This window comes from Elgaria multicarinata, chromosome 5 (genome assembly GCF_023053635.1).
Source record: "Elgaria multicarinata webbii isolate HBS135686 ecotype San Diego chromosome 5, rElgMul1.1.pri, whole genome shotgun sequence".
Classification (NCBI taxonomy): Eukaryota; Metazoa; Chordata; class Lepidosauria; order Squamata; family Anguidae; genus Elgaria; species Elgaria multicarinata.
The window spans coordinates 60,231,189-60,254,954 of NC_086175.1; the positions used below are offsets into that span (position 1 = coordinate 60,231,189).

The 23,766-nt window shown below is 40.0% G+C and overlaps 1 protein-coding gene and 1 non-coding gene across 2 annotated transcripts in view; both read left to right on the forward strand.

The window, feature by feature from the left end:
* The window catches only part of POLA1 (DNA polymerase alpha 1, catalytic subunit), a 244,401-nt gene that overhangs the window by 36,420 nt on the left and 184,215 nt on the right, over positions 1-23,766 (forward strand). Inside the window, exons 23-26 of the mRNA XM_063126490.1 lie at positions 3,958-4,057; positions 4,751-4,875; positions 6,061-6,210; positions 7,569-7,691. Coding sequence (XP_062982560.1) covers positions 3,958-4,057; positions 4,751-4,875; positions 6,061-6,210; positions 7,569-7,691 — 498 coding nt within the window. The remainder of the gene's footprint in view (positions 1-3,957; positions 4,058-4,750; positions 4,876-6,060; positions 6,211-7,568; positions 7,692-23,766) is intronic.
* Positions 4,324-4,456, forward strand: LOC134399805 (small Cajal body-specific RNA 24). Its single transcript, XR_010025516.1, has one exon. It is a non-coding gene; the product is annotated as a small Cajal body-specific RNA 24 (non-coding RNA).

Here is a 23,766-nt window from a genome sequence, read left to right on the forward strand (position 1 = left end):
CACAGCAAACCCAATTCTCAAAGATGGAGAATATAGCAAAGTCAGTGAAGAACAGGATTTAAGACAGGCCAAAATTCTGGTGAAATGAAAGCCCTGCCGTGTATGCACCCATAGGAAGCTCCAGGGGGAGGAAGTTGCAGTTGCATAAATGCCCCACCAAAAAGGCCTATCCTGCCTCACCACTGATTGCGCTTCTAGCAATAGCTCCATTGCCTTTCCATTTTAAGGGAAACCAAGGTGAGGGAGTGTGCAAGCCAAAGTCTGCTTCTAATCTCTTTCCAGCTAGAATAAGGGCCAAGTGGATAGGTCTTAAGAAATAATCATCTTCTGTTTTGGTATTTAGGATTGTATTCCAATGCCCACTTACATAGGGACAAAAGAGGCTGCTTGATACCAAACGAGACCATTGGTCTGTCTAGCTCAGTGTTGTCTACATCAGCCTTCCCCAGCTGCTCCCCAAATGTGTTGGATACATAGGATCATAGTGTAGTAGAGTTGGAAGGCTCTTCTAAGGCCATCGAGTCTAACCCCTTTCTCAAGAGGCAGCTGGACAACCATCTGTCAGGGATGCTTTAGGGTGGATTCCTGCATTGAGCAGGGGGTTGGACTCGATGGCCTTGTAGGCCCCTTCCAACTCTGCTATTCTATGATTCTATGATTCTATGAATTCACATTAAAGCATCCCTAACAGATGGCTGTCCAGCTGCATCTTGAAGGCCTCTAGAGTGGGAGAGCCCACTGCCTCCCTAGGTAGTTGGTTCCATTGTTGTACTGCTCTAAAATCTAGGAAGTTTTTCCTGATGTCTAGATAGAACCTGGCTCCTTGTAACTTGAGCCCATTATTCAATGTCTTGCACTCTGGAATGATTGCGAAGAGATCCTGGGCCTTGCTAGACCACGGGTTAGCACGGTGCGAGGCCCGTGCTCGTCCCTGTGCGTCCAAATGACGCACGGGATCCCGGCCTCAGCCAGGGCTCGAGCCGTCCTGGCACCGCGCTAACCAAAACCGCCTGTAGCGCAGTTCTTCCTGCGGTCCCGGCCTCAGGTTGGGCTGAGGCCGGGACTGCGTGTGTGAAGACCAGTCCGCCGCTTTTCCTGGCTACCATACTTACGCGCGAGAAGCTGGGAAAAGTGGCAGACAGGCCGCAGCGCTCCTGCCGCCATTGAGTCCCCAGCCTCCATTTCCCGCCCCCCATGTCGCTGGCCTGTGATGGCCTCTGCCGCCAAGTCCTCGGCCTGTGTTGGCCTCTGCCGCTGAGTGCCCACCCAGGGAACATGGCAGCGCTGGCCATCACAGGCCGGGGACCGGGGGGGAGCGTGAAATGGAGGCCGGGGACATGGGGGGGGCGGGAAACGGAGGCCGGGGACATGGGGGGGCGTGAACTGAGGCCGGGGACATGAGGGGGCGGGAAACGGAGGACGAGGACATCGGGGGGCGGGAAATGGAGGCCGGGGACATCAGGGGGGAATTGCGGGCGGGGGATTGGACATCGCGGGGGGAGGAGAACGGGCCGGGGGATCGGACGTCATGGGGGGGAAGGAGAACGGGCCGGGGGATCGGACATCACAGGGGGGGAAGGAGAACGGGCCGGGGAGGGGAGAAGGAGACTTTTTTAAAAAACAACAACCCCTACTTACTTGTCCTGGCTGCTGCTGCCTCTTTAAAAATAAAAAATGACGGCTCTCCTCCAGAGCTCATCGCGGCTTCCGTCTGAATAAGGGCGAGATCTCACGTTATTCCTAACGCGAGATCTCGCCTCCTCTCCGGATTATCACACAAGTCTAGCAAGGCCTTCTGGCTTTCCTTTGCGTGACAACCTTTCAAGTACTTGAAGAGTGCTATCATGTCTCCCCTCAGTCTTCTCTTCTCCGGACTAAACATGCTCAGTTTTTTCAGTCTCTCCTCATAGGGCTTTGTTTCCAGACCCCTGATCATCCTTGTTGCCCTCCTCTGAACCCCCTCCAGCTTGTCTGCATCCTTCTTGAAGTCTGGTGCCGAGAACTGGACGCAATGCTCAAGATGAGACCTAACCAGTGCTGAATAGAGAGGAACCAGTAATTCTCACGATTTGGAAGCTATACTTCTATTAACGCAGCCCAAAATAGCATTTGTGGGGTTTTTTTGCAGCCACATCACACTGTTGGCTCATATTCAGCTTGTCATCTACAACAATTCCAAGACCCTTTTCGCTTGTAGTATTGCTGAGCCAAGTATCTTCCATCTTGTACCTCCATAATCCTCAGCAAGCATGAGTATTTGGGGACTTCAAGTTAGAGAAGGTTGGTCTACACTGACTGGCAGTGGTTCCTCAGGTTTTCATACAGGGATCTTTCCCAGCTCTACCTATAAACGGCAGGGATTGAAACTGGGACCTCTTCCATTCAAACCATGTGCTCTAACACTGAGCTATGGTCCTTATGTGACAGTGCCATTAAATTCAGTGGGACTTAAGTTTGAGGAAATGTGGTCAATATTTGCTGTAAATCCCAATGAACAAAGTTTAGCCTCTATTTTATGTAGATTGCTGGCTGTGAACTTGTATGTTGCAGGTTTTCTTTCAGCCCCCCCCCCCCCCACCAAATCGCTACATTTTTTTCAAAGAATGAGTCAGTATTTCATTTATTGACAAATGAGCTTTAAATAGTCATAGATCCAGAGATTCCATGTGTGAACAGAAGGCATTTCCTCTTGTGCACACTGGGTGCTAATTCTCCTTCCTGTGCTACATCACTTGCAGTTCTGGAGAGGCGCCATAACCGCCTGGAATCTTTTGATGAGTTGCGGGGGCTGCAGGTGTGGGATTGGTGTTATCCCCACCCCATTCATGTCTGTGAATAAAAGTGGCTTCTGCTCATGCAGGGCTATCTCTTTGAATCCATGCCATAGAATTACATGAGTAAACAGACACTGCCGATGACCCTAGTGTTCCAATCATAAGGCCTGTCTTTCATGAAAAGAGTTGCATGGTGTTCTCCCCTCTTGTAATGGAGCTTATTGTGAAGCTGACATACTGATACATTGCCATAATTTAATTAATAATTCTTCCTATGGATTGGATCCTAACTTCACTGCTGTGAATGGAACAGAGCTTTTCTGCCTCCCCTTTTCTCTGCAGCCCCCTGGCCCTCAGATAAACTTATCAGGGCTGGAGGACCCTCCAGAATAGCATAGCAGAATGCCCAGAGGCTGCAACATGAAAAGGGCATCAGTGAAAATCAACCCTGCCCCTGTCCATGAGTGGAAGTGTCTTCCACTCACTTTCAAGAGCAATTCATTTTTGCTGCTACTGCTATGTTAGATGCACGTTTATTTATTTATTTATTTATTACATTTTATGTAATATTTAGTATGTTATTCAGTACTGCACTTTTAAAAATACCTCAAGATTAAAGGGATGGATTACACATAATTTTTACCACCATCCAGAGTGTCTTTATCTTACCACTTCCCAAGACCTTGTAGTCCCCCAACTCTTTCAGCATTTTAGAGATCTACAGTGCGATTCTATGTATGTTCCTTTAGACCCTACTTTGCTCAGTAGGGGTTACTCTCAGTATGTGTGCATTGAATTACTTACCTGAGTGTGTGGCTTATTGAACACAGTGGTTGCACTGCATAGCTTATATATAGTCTGAATATGTTAAGTATCAAAGTACATGGTTAATTATTTTCTTTAAATTATGCTGGGCAGTGTGCTAGATCTAAACTGATACTCACGTTTATGTTCATCTGATTAACCACACAATTTTTATCTTATAGGTGTCCTTTATCCAAATAATTCATTTTTAAAAAAATCCTCTTTTGAATATGTTATTTTCATATTAACTATATGAAAATAACTATATGGTGACTATAGTAATCATAGTCACCAACTTTCATTCCCCTCCTCAAGTTTTTATAAATAATAATGTACAATTAGAGCTTTAATTTTGTCCTCATTTTATGTCTTGTTATAGCTGGAAGAAGAAGAAGATTTTGAAGGTGATCAGAATAAATCAAAGATGGGGAGAAAAAAGGCAGCATATTCTGGAGGTTTAGTTTTGGATCCAAAAATTGGTAAGTCCTGACAGTTTTATTTCTTGGAATAGTAGATTAAATATTGGATAGGAAAGGTGATCCAGACAAACTAAACTACATTAAAACAAATCCTGTCCATTTAGGAGATGGAATACACCTCCCCAAAAAGTTAGCAGGAATTTTAGTAAAAATGTATAGGTGGGTATGCAAAGACAAAAAGCTAATAGATTTATAACATACTCTTAGGTGATGATCTGAGGTGCCTACATGCCTTAAAAAAACCCATCCCTACTACTGCTGATAAGTGGAAGCTTGAAGTTTCTTCCAGTGTCTCCTTTTTGTGGTGACAACTGTACTCAAGTATCCCAGAGAAACAAAGAAGCTATCTGTTCATCCCTGGAGAGTTAACAGGGTTGGATCGTTCCACTTCTGACATGCCTGACAGTGTTTTCAAATAGTACTATTTTCCAGATCTAAATATTGATTGAATCATATGGACATACCTTGATTTTGTAATAATCCAAGTACTTTTGAATCAATGTAAAATCCAGTTTAAGATAGGAATCCAACTTCAGCCCTCTACCCTCAGTGAGGTCAATGTTGCAGAAACCTCAGACTCTCTCCCATCACCTCATTCTGCTGTTCTTTCATATTGTACTATAAAGTATTTGTCTTGCCATATCCTCTGTATAGTTATCCATTGTAACTTAAAGTATGTCTCTTTTATTTCAGGTTTTTATGACAAGTTCATTTTGCTTCTAGACTTCAATAGCTTGTACCCTTCAATTATCCAAGAGTTTAATATCTGTTTTACAACAGTTGACAGAGTATCTTCCAATGTGCGCAAAAAGACAGAGGTGTGTGTTTGTTTAATTTGATAGTAGCTTTTAATATTTGATTGTTGAATAGGATTGTATGTTCACATTCAAGAATACATTGGAATCTTCCCTAGACATTCCTACTGTCTTTTCAGTGTATTACTTGTTATCCTGTTCATAGTTGATGAAAAACAATTCTATTAACTATGCATCAGTTCATAAAATCAAATTGGTTCCACTCAGAGGTGGAGTGTAGTAAAACTAACTTTAGCAGTAGCATATATTTTGGTGACACACACAAGCAATTCTGAGTGAACATGAAGACCTGTGTGTTTCCTTGTATGTTTAGGTTGTTCCTTTTCTCCATACACACTTAAATTAGTCTTGCCTTTTGAATTTATTTTTTTCTATCTTCTGTTCTTGCAGTGTTCCAATCCTAAAAGTATTTTTACATGGTTGATCCACTACACCCATTTCTTTAGTTGCTTAAGTTATACTAATTCCGTATTAGCATCAAACAGGTACTTTGCTGATCCAGTCAGTCACAGCTAGTCCAGATTGGATAGCAAAAACAAATTCATATCTGGGTGTGTGTAGCACCTGAGATTATTTGGTTCTGTTTCAGCCAGTGGTCCTCATGCATGCTTATGAGTTGCTTGGGCCTCTGGGGTTCTCTGGCCAGATTGATCCCTTGCTTCTCCTGGCTGGTGCATGTTGACTGGAAGAGACTGACGTCTGGAGTCCCTTGATGGTTGGGCATGGGGCATGGTCTTTACCTAAGGGAAATGGTGAACACACCCTTAATCACGACATCAGCACTGTGTAGTGATGGCCAAGTTAATTATAGGCCACTTTTGAATGTCTCCTTTTTTGGAGGAGGTCGGTGTGCACATGGTTGGGCATCAGCTCCAGGTATTCCTGGATGAGCCCGTTTCATTATACAATGAACATAGTATTGGTAGCTCTTATGGGAGATCTTAATCTGGAGATCACGTGGGGGAATTCCTCTGGAGAGGAGAGCTCCTTCTGATGTCCCTGGTGGGCATGGTTTCCTGACATAGGTAGATTGTCTTCTACTCCATTAAGATCTTTTGATTTAGGGCCCAGTGGAACAGCCCCAGCTAGAGTTGTTCATACGACAGTCTGAGTATTGAGCAACAGTAACTTTAGAAACTAAATTATTCTGGTAGCATTATCATGTCAAACTCATTATACATTTTACAGGATGGAGAACTAGAAGAAATTCCTGAATTACCAGATTCAGCTCTAGAAATGGGAATCTTACCTAAAGAAATCAGGAAGCTAGTTGAGCGAAGGCGTCAAGTGAAGCAGTTGATGAAACAGCCAGACTTAAATTCTGACCTCTACTTACAGGTATATCTAAAAGAAAGGCATTTTTACTTCATTGTATCGCTTTCCTGACTGTCTTACTTTGAATGTAGAATTGAATATTTGCTTTAATAGTGGGAGGTGGTACTAGAACATGATAAGGATTTTTCATTGCAAATTAATTCCATATTGAGAATCATTAGGAAAGGAATTGAACATAAAACCACACATGGAAAACTGTTTATAGTTCTGGTCACTGTGCCTCGAAAAGGATACTGAAGCAATGGAAATTGTGCAGAAATGGGCAACCAAAATGTTCAAGGAGCTGGAGTAGCTCCCCTGTGAGGAAAGCTTATAGTGCTTGGGGCTGTTTAGCTTAGAAAAATGGTGCGTAATGGGACATGATAGGTGTATAAAATTGCACATAGTGTGAAGATAATGCATAGGGAGAAGTTTCTCCCTCACTCGTAATATTAGACCCTGCAATCATTCAATGAATCTGAATGGTGGGAGATTCAGGGTAGATAAAAGGATGTACTTCACACAGCACATCGTTAAACTATGGAATTCACAATTGTAAGTTTTAATTTTTGTGAACCGTCCAGAAAGCTTCGGCTATTGGGCAGTATAAAAATGTAATAAATAAATAAATAAAGTGATAGTGATGGTGACCAACTAGGATGGCTTTAAAAGGCAAATTCATGGGGATAAAGGCTATCAATGGCTACTAGTCATGATGGCTACGTATATGATACCAATTTCTAGGAACACGAGCAGGAAGGTACAGTTGCGCTAATATTGTGCTTGTGGGCTTCTCATGGGCATTTGATTGGGCACTGTGAGAACAGAATGCTGGAGTAGATGGGCCTTTGGTCTGATCCACCACAGCTCGTCTTACGTTCTTAACAGTTTACAAGCTCAGCCATGATCCATAATAAGATAAACACATAAAAGCAAGGATAGCAAGATGTTCAGTAGAACTTAAAACAGAATATTACATTGGGTAAATTTGCCTGTCTTTCTATCGGGAAGGAACCCCAAAAACGGCCAACGAGGACTCAATGACACAGATTCTTGACTGAGAAGGGGAAAAAAACCTGACAAGATTTTTGTCAGTGAGATTAACAGCATTAGAACGTTTGGCATTTATGGGTATCTGCCAAAATGGTTTATGGTTTAATCTTTGAGTGCTATATGTAGAAGGCAGGATAGAAATGGGAATCATAAAACAAATATATTTCAAGATACATTTTCAAGTTCAGATGTATACTATTTTCGTTGGGCCTTTTTTCCTTCCGAAGCATCAATTAAACCTAGCTTTTTCTCACTTAGAAATGACAATATATTTGTTCTTTTGTTTGTTTGTTTTACTGCTGGTTGTGATCGTTTTTGTTTCTTTTCAGTATGATATCAGGCAGAAGGCTTTGAAGCTTACAGCTAATAGCATGTATGGATGCCTGGGGTTTTCCTACAGCAGATTCTATGCAAAGCCTCTTGCAGCTTTGGTGACTTTCAAAGGCAGAGAGGTGAGTCATTGGTAATCAATATTGTGTTCATTTTGGGGAAGGGCAGTGAAGCAGATGGCAGCCTTCCATTCAATGAGTAATGTTCAGTTGCAAAGTACTACTTCTATAAGTGTTTCAGTATTTATAGGTTTTTGTTGACTGTTTCATGTCTTTAAAATAGCCTAAATGATTTAATGGTTGTTAACATTATTAACATTGAGACCAACCATAATACTGTAATGCAACTGATTGGTGGGAGAGTCAGTACAGAGAAAAGGAAGTACTTCACACAACACATTTGTTAACATTTGCTGCTACAAGATGGCCACTATCTTAGATGTCTTTCAAAAGAGATTAGACAAATATTTGTGTAGAAAAAAGTATCTCAGAGGCTACAAGCCATGATACCAGTATGCAGGCCTCAGATTTTCAGAGGCCGTAGGCCTCGCAATACTGACAGTGTGAGAAGGTGATTTCCTTCATGTCCGGCTTCTGGCCTTCCTATAGGCATGGGGTTGACCACTCTGGGGAAACAGGGTGCTGGACTTGATGAATTTATGGTCTTATCCAGCAGAGTAGCTCTTTTGGATTGATCCAGTAGGAGTTCTCCTGTATTCCCATAAATGTTATAACTGACTAAAATATACAGTAGACAGGGGTAGGAAGTTAGTTTGTGGTATGCTCCTGGCTAGTTTCTGGTGGATGACCTACTGGAACCTGTGGTTCTTGTGAAGAACGCTGTATAGTTGGAGCCTGGTCAGATCCAGCAAGGCTCTTCTTAAGTAAGTGTGCATACTTGACATCATCTAGTTAGTTATGTGTCAAGAAATCTATGTTTCTGTTATGAATCTAAAACACAGCAGTGTATTGTGATGAATTTATTTATTTATTTATTTTAAAAGAAGATCTAGCAAGACTAGATAGCCCCCTCTGGTGTAGGCAGTGATGAAATATGCTATAAGATCATCTAATGGGGGATAGCAAGTGGTAGATATATTGGCTATCACAGACTGAACTGTCATGAAATCCGTAGGGAACATTGGGTTTGATGTAGTTAGATGTAATTGCTGTGCTGCCAAATCTAATAAACTAACACCAATAAATCAAGCACAGATCTTGAGCATGTGAGTAGTCTCACTTAAATTTGGCCATAATGACTTGTGTATCCCGTTAGAGTGGAAAAACTGAAGCTTCACCTTTGCTCTTCAATGTACCAATATGTCACTATTGATTGCCAAAAATCAAGTTTTTCCTTGCTGAATAAGAGCACCTGGTCTCTAACCTAATTCCTACCCCTGCTTTAGTGGCTTTAACCATGTTTAAGTATTATGTTTTCAATCTTAATTATTCTTAATGTTAACCAACTTCCTCTTAACCTTGGTTTTCAAATTGGTTACAAATCCAGGTTTCAATGGGAGTGAGAGACAACAGATTTACATGATCCCTGTCAAGCTAGGGCCAGAGCAATGAACCACATAGCGATACCGCTGTTAGCCTCTTCTGTGGATTGGTATTTTGGGCTCATAGGAGCCTTTTAATTAATGTCTTGAATCACACCTGCAATTCTGTCATGGCACATAAGTTTGGGAATTACTACGGTAAGGGTAACACAAGTAATTTTAGTCAATATTGGGTGGTGTTTTTTTAAGTTTCCCAGGGACTGGAGTTTAAGTTGATGGTAAATGGTAGTTTGGCATTGATTCTGAATTTAATTCAGACTTAGTAAGGTACAGGAAAGCTGGATTAATGTTGAAGGGAAAAGTATAAGGATAATTAAGACAATCCATAGTTTCTAAAGTTAAGGAAAACTTGATACAAGTTTGCAAGGCCAAGTGGGACAGAGTGAGATGAGATGAGGGGGATTGTTTACAGCTCAGCTCAGGCCCTATACGAAAAAAGCATGATACTATTGCCAAATATTCTACTGGTAGGGATGAGGCTTGCAGATAGATGGAGTGAGGTTTCAATTCACTCATCTCATATTTGACTAATCTTCTAAATCATATTAGGGTCACTTAATTTTGTTATATTTTGGGAAGTTATCTGTTAGGCAAAAAAAAAAAAAAAAGACATCGGAAGCATTTATTTTTACATGACTGTTTCTACTGTTATCATAGGAAAATTTTGCCATGTCTAGTGAAACTTTTTTTTAGTCTGAAAGTGAGAGATTCGGAATAGAATAGTTTCCATTCTTCCATTCAGAAGCTTGTTTCAGACCTGCTTAATCTTTCAACAACTTGATAGCACAGAATAATAAAAATAAAAATAAAAAATGGGCATAAGTTTGCTCTTAGCAGAAAATCCAAAGCTAAATAAACTGGTGTATGTTTTGTTTCAATGGATGCTCATTTGTATAGTAGTAGTCTGATAATTATTCGGTTTCTTCACTAGATGGCGATAGAGATCTTGTGTTCATTAACAGAATTAAGATACTTCTGGTCACAAAATGTTCGTATTAATTACATTTAATTTTCTATTTCTGTGAAGGATCACAGATTTCATGTACTGTGGTACATCATAAACATGAGCTTCACTGAGAATTTATTTTTGATTAATTCAATAGAAAAAAACCTGCTAAACAGTTAATGTATACAATTAGGGTAAGACAAAGCAAGACCTGTGAGAAACATTTTACTTTAAAAAAATAATAATTTATAGAACTTTGAATAGTGGATGAAGTAGTTAACTTGTGTCTGGGCTGTACCATTTCAAGCATAAGGTAACATGATTGATTGAATGTTCATTCCATACAAAAAAATTAAATCCTTGCAGAATAAAAAAATTAGATGTTGGAGGAAGATTTGCTGCCTTTTCAGCAACTTGTTTTCTGTATGGAGGTAGGTATGGTTGGGGTGTTTTTTTCTTTAATACAGAGGAATATTCAGTTGCATGAGCCCTGATGTGCATCCAGAAATGATCTCCAAATCAGCCTTATCACTTTGTTTGCTATTTATAACAAGTAGTCCCAAGAGAAGTTGTAGAAGGTGGATTAAAAGATGCATTGTGGTAGCTGGAAGTAGGTAGGTGTACAGTGGTATCATCAGGAATAACGTTCCTGACTTCTTATCCATCTGTCTGGGATGTTAGTCTATAGAAGTTGATGCACACTTATACATGTTCCCAATTATCATCCAAAGCACAACACACCATCCTGTTGTCTACAACCAAACCCTGCAATTCAATTGCATTAGCTCCAGTCCTTTCAACAGGGACTGTACGCCTGAAGGAGTTTTCATTAGGCATCTTGAAGACTTACATTACCCAGGCAGTGAAGTGAAGAAACAAATTGACAGAGCCAAACTGCTATTTAGGAGTTACCTATTGTAGGACAAGCCCAGCAAAGAAAGTGACAGATCTGTCTTTCTTGTCATCTTCAGATCTGAATGAAAACATCTTCAGTTTATCCTTAGTTATCTACTACCCAGCTTGGATATGCTGCTTTCTTTGGCTCGAGATCTGCCTAGACTTAGACAGCTTCCCAGTTTGACATGGCTACTCTTCAATTGAACTGAGTGACTGACTTAGGAGTCAAACTATGCAGCAGATCCTAATCTCAACACTGCTCCCCCCGCCAATTTCTTAGGCTGTACCTCTATAGATTCCCAAAGTGATGTATGTCGTTATAACGAAGTTTTGTGGTTTGTCTGGTTGAAAGTGGTGACTGAAGGGGCAAAACCAGATACTAAATAGGAAAGAAACCTGTCCTTCAGTAGTTTCCCAGTCTGGTTTCAGGCCTGGTTTTAGAATCATCTTTGGTCACCCTGTCGGATGACCTTTATCATGAGAAGAATGGAGAGAGTACAACCTTCCTCCGCTTACTCTAACTCTCTGTGGCTTTTTATACCATTGACCATGATATCCTCTTAGATTGTCTCTGTGGGTTGGGTATAGGGGGAACTTTATCTCAGGATTCTTACCTATGGGGTCAGTCTCAGAGAGTGGTATTAGTGAAGTGCATTGGGGGCACCCAGCATTTGTGCTTTGGGGTGCTCCGGGGTGCTATTTTATGCTCATTGCTGCTCAATATCTATATGAAGTCACTGGGAGCAATCATTTGGGTATTTGGAGTGGAGTTTCATCTGTATGCAGATGGCACCCAGCTGTTTCTCTGTAACTTGTGAACCAGGTGTGACCGTGCAGGTTCTAGACTGGTTCTTGGACTGGACTGGATGTGCTAATAAACTGACTTTGAATCCTAGCAAGATGAGCAGGTGGGTCACAGGTCTGGGGATTAGGTCAGTTGTCTGTTCTAGATGGGGTTGCACTATCCTGGGAGGATACTTATAGATTCATCTCTGTCATTGGATGCTCAAGTGGCCTAGGAGTGCCTTTTACCAACTTTGGCTGGTATGCCAGCTGTGGCCATTCCTGGATTGTGATAAGTTAATCATGGTGGTTCAGGCATTGGCTTAAAGATTGGATTATTGTAGTGTGCTCCATGTGGGTCTTCTTAGTCTAGAAGCTACAGCTAGTGCAGAATGCACCAGTGAAACTGCTAACAGGGACCTCTTTCCAATATGTTGATACACATTTGCTAAAAGAACTGCACTGACTGCCAATAAGCTACTGGGAAAAGTTTAGGGTGTTGTTAACAAATCTTACCCTAAACGAGACCAGGTTACCTTAGGGAGTGCCTTACCCCTTATGTCCTTGTCTGGTCTTTGCGATCATCAGAAGGAGCGCTTCTGATGGTGCTGCATACATCTGAGGTTCGTCTCTGAAAAATTTGCAGTAAAGTGTTTAGTGTCGCAGCATCCATCCTCTCAAATGTGTTATCAGTTGTCATTAGACAGGCCCGCACAGTGCTGATGTTTAGACATCTGTCTTCCTAAGGTCCATCTCTTCATCTAGGCTTTCTTTGAAGTATGACCCAGAGAGCTATGGTCTGTATTGCACCTTAGAGTGTGCAGTTTTACAGCTGACTAACATTTTATTATTGTGCTGTTTTATTGTTATAAGTTATTATTGCTTTGATGGTATTACATTTTATATTCACTGGTTTAACACCTCTCTGGAAAATGGGATATAAATTTAAATAATTTAAAAAAATGTAATCTGGTCTGATTAATGGACAGTGCCAATTTTTACCACTTTTGGTTTTTTGCATGCTCTTCATATGTGTTTTCAATTGCACTGAATAATACAATGACACCTATCCAAAGTATCCGATTTTGTAAGTTGTTAGAAAGAAGACCCAGGTTTACACTTCCTGTTTACAGTGCTGAGGACTGTTAATATGCGTATCGCTGTATTGGAGGAGGAAGTCTTTTTATATGGATGGACGTATTTTATTTATTTATTTATTTATTTAATTACATTTATATACCGCCCCACAGCCGAAGCTCTCTGTAGTATTGATTTCCATGGAATTTAGCATGGTAATAGCCTAGTCCTCTTAATAGCACTGGGAAGTAAGTAGCCCAAAATGCTTTACTAGAATGGAACAGGATTTGGTACTAAAATATTTCCATCTAAAACGGTATTATTGAGTATCATAGTTCTTCTTTTTCTAGCTACAACCGTTCATTTTTTCTTTTCTTTTTCTTGCCTGGTATTCTGGAGTTCCCTGTAATGTGTTCTGATCTTATCCTTCTTAACAGTTATTTCCATTTTTGTGTTGTACGTCTTTCTTTCTTTCTTTCTTTCTTTCTTTCTTTCTTTCTTTCTTTCTTTTTACTTAGATTCATGCTTTAGAATCAGTTTTACTGATCTAAGCTTTAACGTAAAGCATGGCTGTCATTTTGTTCATGCCTGTTTAAGTATTTTTTTCTCCTTAAGGACATTTGGTATTCGATCACAAAGTGTTTTCCTAGATCCTGAGAACACAGTTGGCATTGTATGTAGCTGGCTATTTGTGAAATGAACTAGCAATGCTGCATTGGCTCAGTCTTCATCATGAGGAAATGACTCTTTGCCAAGACCGGCAACTTCATTTATTGGAGGGAGGCGGAGCATGTAAGGCATGCGTGATAGTAGATTATCACAATTATCAGGTATCAGTACTAACTTGGTATTTGTCCCTGGCCTTTTCCCTGTTAAGTGAAGTCCTATATTTTGTGTCCATCTGTTCTGTCGTTTCTCTCTCTCTCTTGTATATATATTGAGAACAGTTGGTCCTAATAGTTTATTAATAGTCCCTAGTTCACAGAACTTCATGTCATGGTTCTCTCTTCTGTATTTCTTTTATTTATGCTGTATGATAGGAGTCTTTTGGTCCAATGATACACAGTTTTTCAAGATTTCATTTCTAGTGAGGCGTGAGTTTGGCTGCCTGATGTTAAGCAGGAGTTCTTGTTGGAATATTAGGCTTTAATGTGTTAATACTTAGTTGAATTGTTAGTTGTTTCTTCAGAGCTAATTGTTTTGATAAAGCATTTTGATTAGAGGCAATAACATCAACTTAAGATACCAGAATGACTCTTTTATAAGCTTCAGATATCCTCTGTGTGTGTGTGTATACATACATGTTTATATAATTCACAAAGCAACTAAGCAGCCTGAAATATATAATGTATAATACATATATAATACAAATGGGGGAAATAGAGCCAAAATAATTGGAGGGGAAAGCAAGGATAACTCAGCTATGTTCTCTGCACTGTCTTTTTAAAAATAATGTTGAATAAGTTCATATTTGGCAGGACTCGAAAAAATAAAGGACTGGAAAAAATAAATTCCTGGATGCTGCTTTTAATTTAATTTTCTAGAATTGAATTTAGGATTTTACATGACTAGGTAATATTGGTTGAAAGGGATGTGAATAACTTCAGTTCAGGTTGTATGTCTGTCACTGGGCAAATGGTTTTTACCAGCAACTGGTAAAAACAGTAGTAGTAATGCTGCACGGTGGTAAAAGCTGATTTGTGCATTAGATGCACATTGGTTGCTGCTTGATAGCTGCTTTTCAGTAACCTATGTGATTGGCAGAATATGGGGAGGGGTATGATACTTCCCATGCCAGCTTCTCTTGGCAGTTCAAATCAATTCAACCCAGCTATGGGGATTTTATGGGGTGAAAAGGGCATGGGCATAATAAAGGGAGAGGACAAGGAGTAGAAGCAACAGCTGCTAGACTCTAGCAACTAGAGCCTGGGGCTAGGAACTCAACCAGGTCTTGTTTCTGACCACACAGGATAATAATTGATGATCAAGTTCCTAGTTTCAGCCCCAATGGGAAGGGCAGAATGCCCACCTGCCCACCAAACTTAATTAAGTAATTTTGACAAGAGCTGTGATGAAGGAGTCATAGATGAAATGTGTAAAACAAATACATAATATGATTAATTGACATCTTATCTGTTTTAGGTTGTACTGTATGTATACTGAAAAGTAATTGATTTCTTGAACTTGCAATGCTAAATTATGTCTTGTGGTATACGGTTTCTTGTTTATGTTGGGTAAGGCGAATTTCAGGACTTTGTTCTTCAAATAGAGTCTAGTCACTGGTGCTGTTCTTCCGTGGTCTCTGTTCAACACACATATGGGCTCTGTTCCTACTCGGAGACTTGATTCGGGAAACTTCCATAGCTGAGAATGTTTTGGTGGGAACTCTCCTGAATCCTACTATGCATGCTCCAGTGGGTTCTATTCCATCAGTTCTTCTTCCGCTGCAGTTGCTTCGTTGGGAATGTTCTTGTCATCAGACAATATTTGTGAACTGAAATTGCTGAGATTTTTTTTGTATCTTTCTCTTTCAGTCGTATTTCTATGTTTCATAACCATTTCCTTCGTTTTGCTTTTATTTTTGTGTGATCTTTGCTGTCACATCTTTCGTCTGAGGGAGTGTAGCCCTTAAGGCGCCTTTTTAGAAAATGTGTCCGTGATGATAGCGAGCTGCCACCCTCATATGGACACTCTCTGCTTGTTTTGCTTGGGAGAGTGTAGAAGCTTGCTCCAGTTTCTAGTCATGGGGGCTGTTCTTACAACATAATGGCTCATCATGGGTTATTTAACCAACTGTTAGGTTCTGGTACATGTGAGGGGAATGTGTGAATGCTATTTTAAATATGCCGCTTCTGCTCAGGGGTGGTTGTGTTGTGTGAACCTGATAAGTGCATGTTAAACAAGGGTTAAACAACTCTCACATAACCCTTGGTGTGTCTTTAACCCACAACAAGTGTGTCACCTGAACCTGTTAATTGAATGTATATAGTGATTAGCTGTTCCCATGTTAACAGGAGCATTTTTATTTCTGAAACTTTAAGAGGAAAATGGCCATGCGGAATCCAAAGGAGCCACTTATAACATAGGAAGTAGACAATGGTTTTAAAGAAAAGTATATTGGCTATCATAATATTATTGTGCTTAACAAAGTATTTTTTAATGTGGAAGCTGTAATAAGTTTTAGATATTTCATCTTACTGTTAGTTCATAGCACTGTGATTATATTGCATGTTTATAGGTATCATAGTAGTTTATATTGTTCTTAGGTGCATGTTAAAAAGCCAACTTCATTAACAATGAGCTATTTCTTGATCTGTAGCATAAATGGCCGTTAGCCTTTTACATTTTTGAAGGGTTTGCAGATGCAGCCTGTGGCTGAAGATCTGCGCAGCCTAATTGGGTGCAAGATTGCAATCTGTGTCTTTATTTCAAGCATTTGGCCTGCCACCACAGTTCAAGAAGAAAATTTGCACATGGGGAACACAAGTTAATACAGCAGTAAATTCTTTGGTCAGGAACGATAACTATGTTGATGACCGCAGTGTAACAATGACATATAACTACTGGAATGTTGAAGTATCAAAGTAACTGTAGCATGTCTTTGTGCACACATTTCTACATTATACACCAGTTGTTAGCATGAAGGTCATCTATTATTTCATGCTATAATAAATGGCCTGGATAGGACTTTACCAAGCATGTAAAATCTGATTAATAATCAATATTTTCACTTATTTTTAAAGATGAATTGTGATATAATGGGTAGAAGTTGGGACTGTATGTGGGAAGCCCAGGTTCAAATCTTCACTTAGCTACAATGACCATAGTATAGTGTTTGGCAGGTGATTATCTCTCAGCCTAATCTACCTCACAAGACTGGAAAAGTGGTAGGTAAAATTGTAGTTAATAAGTAAATGTCCTGCCATTTTTTTTCAATTACGTTTTTATTAAATTTGTATTAATACTAGCATATATTGAGAAAGGATGGCTGGTATTAGGGTTAAAATTCCTGTGGCATCCTGATAGATATGGAGAAGTTCACTACAATTAATGCATTCTTCTGGTATTGAGGAGTATGCTAAGATATATTCATTTTAATTATCTTTTTGCATCGCACTTTGAGGATAAAATTGCTTATCTATGCAGCGAACTTGATGCTGTTGTTAGTGCAGGAGGAGGGAGAGTTAGTGCAGGGGACAGGGGGAGTGCAACCCTGTTAATTCTTTCGGATCTCTCATTGGCTTTTGATACCATCGAACATGGCATCCTCCTGGATAGACTCCGTGGGATGGACATTGGAGGCACTGTGTTACAGTGCTTCCTATTCTTACCTATGGGGCCATTTTCAGAGAATAGCATTGGGTGACCATTCCTCAGCCCCTTGGCAATTGAGCTATGGGGTGCTGCAAGGTACCATCTTGTCTGCAATATTATTTAACAACTATATGAAGCCGCTGGGAGCGGTCATTAGGGGATATAGAGCTAAGTGCCATCAGTATGTTGATAACACGCAGCTCTATATCCCTGTGACAATTGAATCAGGTGAGGCTGTGCAGGTCCTGGACTGGTGTCTAGACTCAGAAATGGGCTGGATGAGGGGCAATAAACTGAAACTGAATCCTGGTAAGATGGAAGCCCTGTGGGTGAGTGGTTCCCAAGTCTGGGAGATAGGCTTATTACCTGTTCTGGATGGGGTTGCACTCCTTCTGAAAGATCAGGTTTATAGTTTGGGGGTACTCTTAGATCCATCTCTGTTGCTGGAGGCTCAAGCGGCTGCTGCAGCTCCGAGTCCCTTGTCCAGCTTCGCCTGGTTCGCCAGCTTCAACCTCTCCCAGACAGGGATAGCTTGGCCATGGTGGTATAGGCATTAGTCATCTCAAGATTAGATTACTGCAATGCACTCTTATGTAGGGTTGCCGTTAAAGCTGCTCCTGAAGCTGGAGCTAGTGCAGAATGCTGCTTTTAAATCGCAGCTTTTAAAGCTCAGCTAAAAACTTTTCTTTTTCCTAAAGCTTTTAAAACTTGATTTTGTTCTGACTTTTATACTGCCTGTTCAGTGCATTCTCTTCCCCTCCTTATTGTTTTATTATGGTTTTATTAGTACACTGATGGTGCTATATAAATAAATAATAATAATAATAATAATTAGAATGTAAGCCTATGCGGCAGGGTCTTGCTATTTATTGTTTTACTCTGTACAGCACCATGTACATCGATGGTGCTATATAAATAAATAATAATAATAATAATAAATTGTCCGGAGCTGCCCCTTTTCAGCATGTAACTCCTTTGTTGAAGGAACTGCACGGGCTGCCTATTCGCTACTGGGCCAGGTTAAGGTTCTTGTGTACAAAACCCTAAACAACTTGGGATCTGCCCAGTCACTGAAGTCATCCAAAGGCATGCTTCTGGTGGTTCCACATAGACCTATCGCCCGATTGGAGTCCACCAGGGGAAGAGCCTTCAGTGTGGTGAGCTCCCTCCTATGGAATCCCTTGCCTCTGGAGATCAGGCAGGCACCAACTTCATATTCCTTCCGGTGCCTCCTGAAAATGTTGCTATTCCAGGAAGCCTTCCCTTAATGACCAGCTGCTGTTTATTTTATACTTTGTTTCTTTTTTATTCTGTTTTCTATTTTATTTTGTCCACTGCTCTGAAATTCTGAATGCAGAGTGGTATATAAATGTTGCAAATAAATATCTCGGATCCTGTGGTTCCTTTATGCCAGTGAATGTGTGGCCGTCCAGATGTTGTTGGGCTGCAGCTTCGATAATCCCTCCTCATTGACTATGCTGGCTAGAGCTGATGGGAGTTATGGCATCTGGAAGGCTACATATTCCCCACCACAAATTTATGTGTTTGTTCCAACATGCTTATGAAACTGTATTTATAAAAACAACAATATTCCCTAAGGGATGTATCATTTTAAGAAATTTAAGAAATTACTCTTCTTTTGACGTCAGGATCTTCAGGGCTAATTGTTAGATCTTATTAAGTTGGCAATTCTGATTACAGATGCTCAATATATCTTATAACACTAACTGTCTGTTCTATTACTTTATTACCTTGGAGCAACAGGCTGAGAATACTAACTGAGAATACTAACTAAATATTATTGTTGAGAAATCTAAGCTTTACTTACTTAATTCTAACTTCTGATTTCTAATCCCTGAGCTTTATTGCAGAAAGGCTTAGTGGAAGCAACTTAACCAAAATAATAGGCTCACGAATGTGGTGTAATAGAACCTTTATTTAAAACTATAAATAAAAGAACTATAAATAAAAGAACTATTCCTTGAGAGAAAGGAAATACTTGTTAAAATATGTAGTAAAATATGTAATGCTTCCTCGTAAAGTGCAGTTTACAAAATTTTGACCTAATGTACAGAGAAATCCTATGTAGATTTACTCATAAGTAAGGCCTTCTGCATTCATTGCATTCTGCATTCATTGGAGCTTACCCCATGTGCGAATAAGATTTCAGCCTTAAATGCTTATACTAAATTGTTATTTAAAGATAGTAATAAAAATAGTAGAAAGTATACAGAAATGTTTTTTAAAAATGTAATGTCGTGCTCCACCCTCCCAAAGCCCTTTAGACACAGAGCAAGTTTGTATGTAGCGATCCCAGCTTACTAAACTATGCTTTAATAAACCAGGAATGAGTGTCAAGCCTTGTACAGTCCTGCTTCCTTCCTATACTGGCTTTGGCTCTTCAGCGGCTCTGTTCCCCATTATGTCCAAAATGGGAATGTCTACTTTTTAAGGCTTTGATAGCAATTGGAGTGTGGTTCATGTACAATCTACCAATTTTCAATTTCTTATTCTGTTGATAAAGTACTTTCATTCTGATAGTTCTGTGAATGAGTTAGAGGGGGTTTATTTATGTGCATATGTAATTAGCTGATTACCACCTCTGTGGCTTTCATTCAGCTCTGTGACATGAGACAGTAAGTATTTTGAGAATATTTGATTCAAAAATAAGATGTGAAAATAAGAAAAATAAGGGAGTATGCTGAATTCTGCTAAATGTTTGTGGAGTTTACAAAGGCTAACTCATTACTCAGTGTTACCATTAAAATTAAAATTAAATTAAAAGGGAATTATAATATTCAAGGTAGCGGCCTCTCATGCATTGCAGAAAGAATTCATACAGGAATTTTATGTATTTATATATCTTGATTTGAAGCTTACTGAAGTCACAGCATTTTCATGTATAGCTTGACAAATAGTGATGTGACCCATTAGTCTTCTTAATGTGTTTTTATAGGAAGCATCTGTGGAATTCTCCTATGAATATTGCATTCCTTTGTAATCACAGTAATAGTGTCCTTTGTTGAATAGTATCAGTTTCAATATTAGGCTTTAGAGCATGTGAAACCATCTTCAGAAGTTCTGTAAAACTGATCTTTTGAGTGATAGCAAAGATATAGAAAGTAAGCCTGCAGGTGCTTATGGTGTGGTTGGTTCACAAACATTGTGAGGATCCAGACTCAAGCTGTAATGTGGCTGATCTGGATTCTGCTATAGAGGACTTTTGTTTACCCTAAACCAGAAATGTTGCAACCATTTGCTTGGAGCTGACGCGATTGAATTAGGGTTAGGTTACTTGAACCAAGATCATAAACTTCATTTTAGTAGCTAGAAGATAATCTATCAACAAAAACATTGATTTCATTTGGGCCATTGGTGTTAGGTGCTGTCAGATCCTATCCCTAGTTCTGGACTGTCCTATCCAGGCCCGGCCCAAGGCAGGTCGCTAGCTGAAGTTGAGACCTGCCGCCTCTCCCTCCCAAGCTACCTGCCCGCCCTACCACTTATTTTTCTTTGCACACGTATGTATGCATGCCTCAAAAGCCCACCTGGCAGATTCGTTTTCTCTACGCGCATATGTGCGCTCGTCTCTCCACATGCTGCCCATAAGGTGTTTCTACATTCAGGAGCTGTGCAATGGGCCCTGGAAGTTCTCCGACCTCTCACGATACTTTGCCTGACCTTGTACACGCTCTGCATGGCTCCTGAAGGCAGAAACACCTTATGGACAGCACACTGGGGAGGTGGATGCACGGGAGTGAGTGATGGCTGCTTTCCAGGTCTTGCTGGATGCTGGCCCACCATGCAGGTGGCCAGCAAGACCAAGAAGCGGCAGACCCTTTGGAGGGGGAGAGTGCCACCCTTCACACTCTGCCGCCTGCTACACCAGCATCCTCCCACCTCACCTCACCCCAGCCCTGGTCCTATCCCTAGTTCTGGACTTCTTATAGAAAGGGTTAGATCTGGGACTGAAGCCAACCACTCTTCATAGGTGGGTTGCAACTCTTAAGTTTTATCTTGACATGCAAGGTGGGTAGAAAGATTCATAATCTTACCCATATCATGAGCAGTTAGCTTCTTGTTCAGAAGGTTGGTGGTCTAAATCCTATCCCTTTTGTTAGTGTTTATCCCTCCAGCTTATAATTATAACTTCTATAGATTCATTATTGCTAGGACAGGAATATTTGATAAAGTCTACTTCCTTGTGGCTGGAATTGTAGAATACCTTAGGATATGGACCACTGATTTAGTAACAAGTAGAAAATACTTGGCAGATTAAACAAATCCAGCAGTGATCGTTCCCTTGTTGTTTTCTAAATGATTGTTTAGCACTATGTGAATGAGCCTCAAGGCCATATACTCCCCACTTTCCTCTCTGGTACAGTCATATGGAGGAAATTGGAAGCTTTTGCTTCCATGTTTAACTAACTACAGCTTAACATTATGTCTGAACTGAGACAGACTGTGCTTAGTCTTAACTATGGGTTATTGAAACAAGCCACCTTCAAACTATTAGATCCATGCCTATGCTTGGCTGTGCAAGCAGAACAAGAGTAAAAATTACCAATGCTTTGTTTGGTGGTTACTATAATAAGAATGAAGTCTGACATTCTCACATCAAAGTCTGATTTTGTATATGTCTCTTCTGGGTAATTTCATTTCTCTAGATATTTGGCCATCTGGAATCTGCATATTATGGTGTGTTGAATTGAGGGCACTGTCAATAAATGTTATGTACATGGTAGCCTACTTGACAAGCCGATGTGTCCTTGAACCTGCCTTTTCATTTTTCAAATGAAGAATGAGAAACCTTTAAACAGCTAAAGTGTCAGCACTTTCTGCAGCTGACAGGAAACTGATCTGCTGCTTGGCCCTTTTCCGTGGGTGCTGATACACCGACGGCATGTTGCTCAGACCAGAGGTGCCCTTTGCGTGAGTTCTTCTACAGCTGGGATAGTGGTGACTAGGGAGAGTGGTTGCGTCTGCCATCTTGCAGCTAGTTATGACAGCCTGTAGTAAAAAGGGTGATGTGTTGCTTGAGTAGCTACTTTTGTGCAGGCTTGAAATTATTCTTTTTGTTGTTGCTGTTGACCACATGGTATTCTTCTGTCAGGGCCAAAGCCTGTCTGAGAGGAAAAGATTGCAGCCTCTCTTCAGCTGTCAAAACAGTGACTTGTTTCAGGGTTAAAGGTTGATGAAAACTGTAACTTGAGCTGCCTGATGTAGGAAATATCTAATTAGTAAGGGCAATTAATTCAGTCACTTGGGACTTTTAGTCGTCGTCCCCCAGTTTTGGATTATAATAATTTTGGATATACATTCCTTCCTGCTCACCCCCCACCTTTAATTTGTAACAAGAAAGTGATTTATACCTCATAACTAGCAGCACTTACTATGGAGTTCTGAAATTTATTTATATTATTTATTTATTACATTTATATACTGCCCCATAGCCGAAGCTCTCTGGGCGGTTTACATTAAAAACAAATACACAAAAGGATTGTGTGACATACATGTTGTACACAGTGACAATTAGTAGTTAGTATTGCCTGTAGGTCAGAAATAGCTTTCTTTCTTTTGGGGCTAATGGGTATTAAGGTACCTGGAGTGCTTTACAACACTCCTTCTGCTATTTCAATTGCAGATGACAAGACAGTATGCTGTCCTCATTGTTAAAGCATAATACAATTATTGTTAAGCACTAGCACCTGTTAGTATCATTCTTTCTAAAGGTCATTGTGTGGTGCCTTGCTGTCTGACTTTAATAGCCCTATATCAGGTTTGTTGGCCACTGCTTTTGTGCGGACAAATGTTTAAGGAAAGAATGTGACACTAGTCTCTGAAAGAAGTAGGAGTAGGATAAACTTCTTAATTTATCACATTTATTATTTCTGTGTTGTAGCTGTTTTGAATTGATTAATACTCAGACTTAAACATCTGTGATGCTACTACTATATTTGTTATGTAGAAAATATGCCACAAGCTAAATTTTTGCTTCTCTGTTACCATCACATAATATTTGCAATTTGTCTGCCACCATCCTTGTGTGATGATTTCCAAAATTAAGTAATTGCAATAGTTATAGTTACGTTTCTGATAATAAAAATCTAGTTCACTTAATTCACTATGAGAAACATCAGAAACTGAACTCATTTTATATTAATTTCATGGTCAAAGCTGGAAGAAAACCCCCTCTTGAACCCATAGTCAAAAGTACCAAGTATCATTAACAGTGAATTAAAGGCTGAGGAGGAATAGGATATGTAAATCATTTAGTCGTTAACCTAATGTATAAGTTTTATAAATCCCATTACTAGAAGACCTTTTTCATTTCTACTGAAGTTTGTTAAGTGCTTGATCTTGCTAATGAAAAAACCATTCTCTAAAATATTACTGGAAATACATTTACAGTCCTTTCCTATCCGTGTCTACTCAGAAATAAGCCCCAGTGAGTTCAATGGCAATTACTCTCAGGAAAGTGCATATACAAGTGCAGCCAAGTTGGTTTTAGTCAAGTTGTATTAAACTTGTTTCAGCAGTGGTATTAAAATACATGCAAAATTTGACCACATTTTAATTAGCCTTTGCAATACAGTATGGTGGTATGTCACTGTGAGTC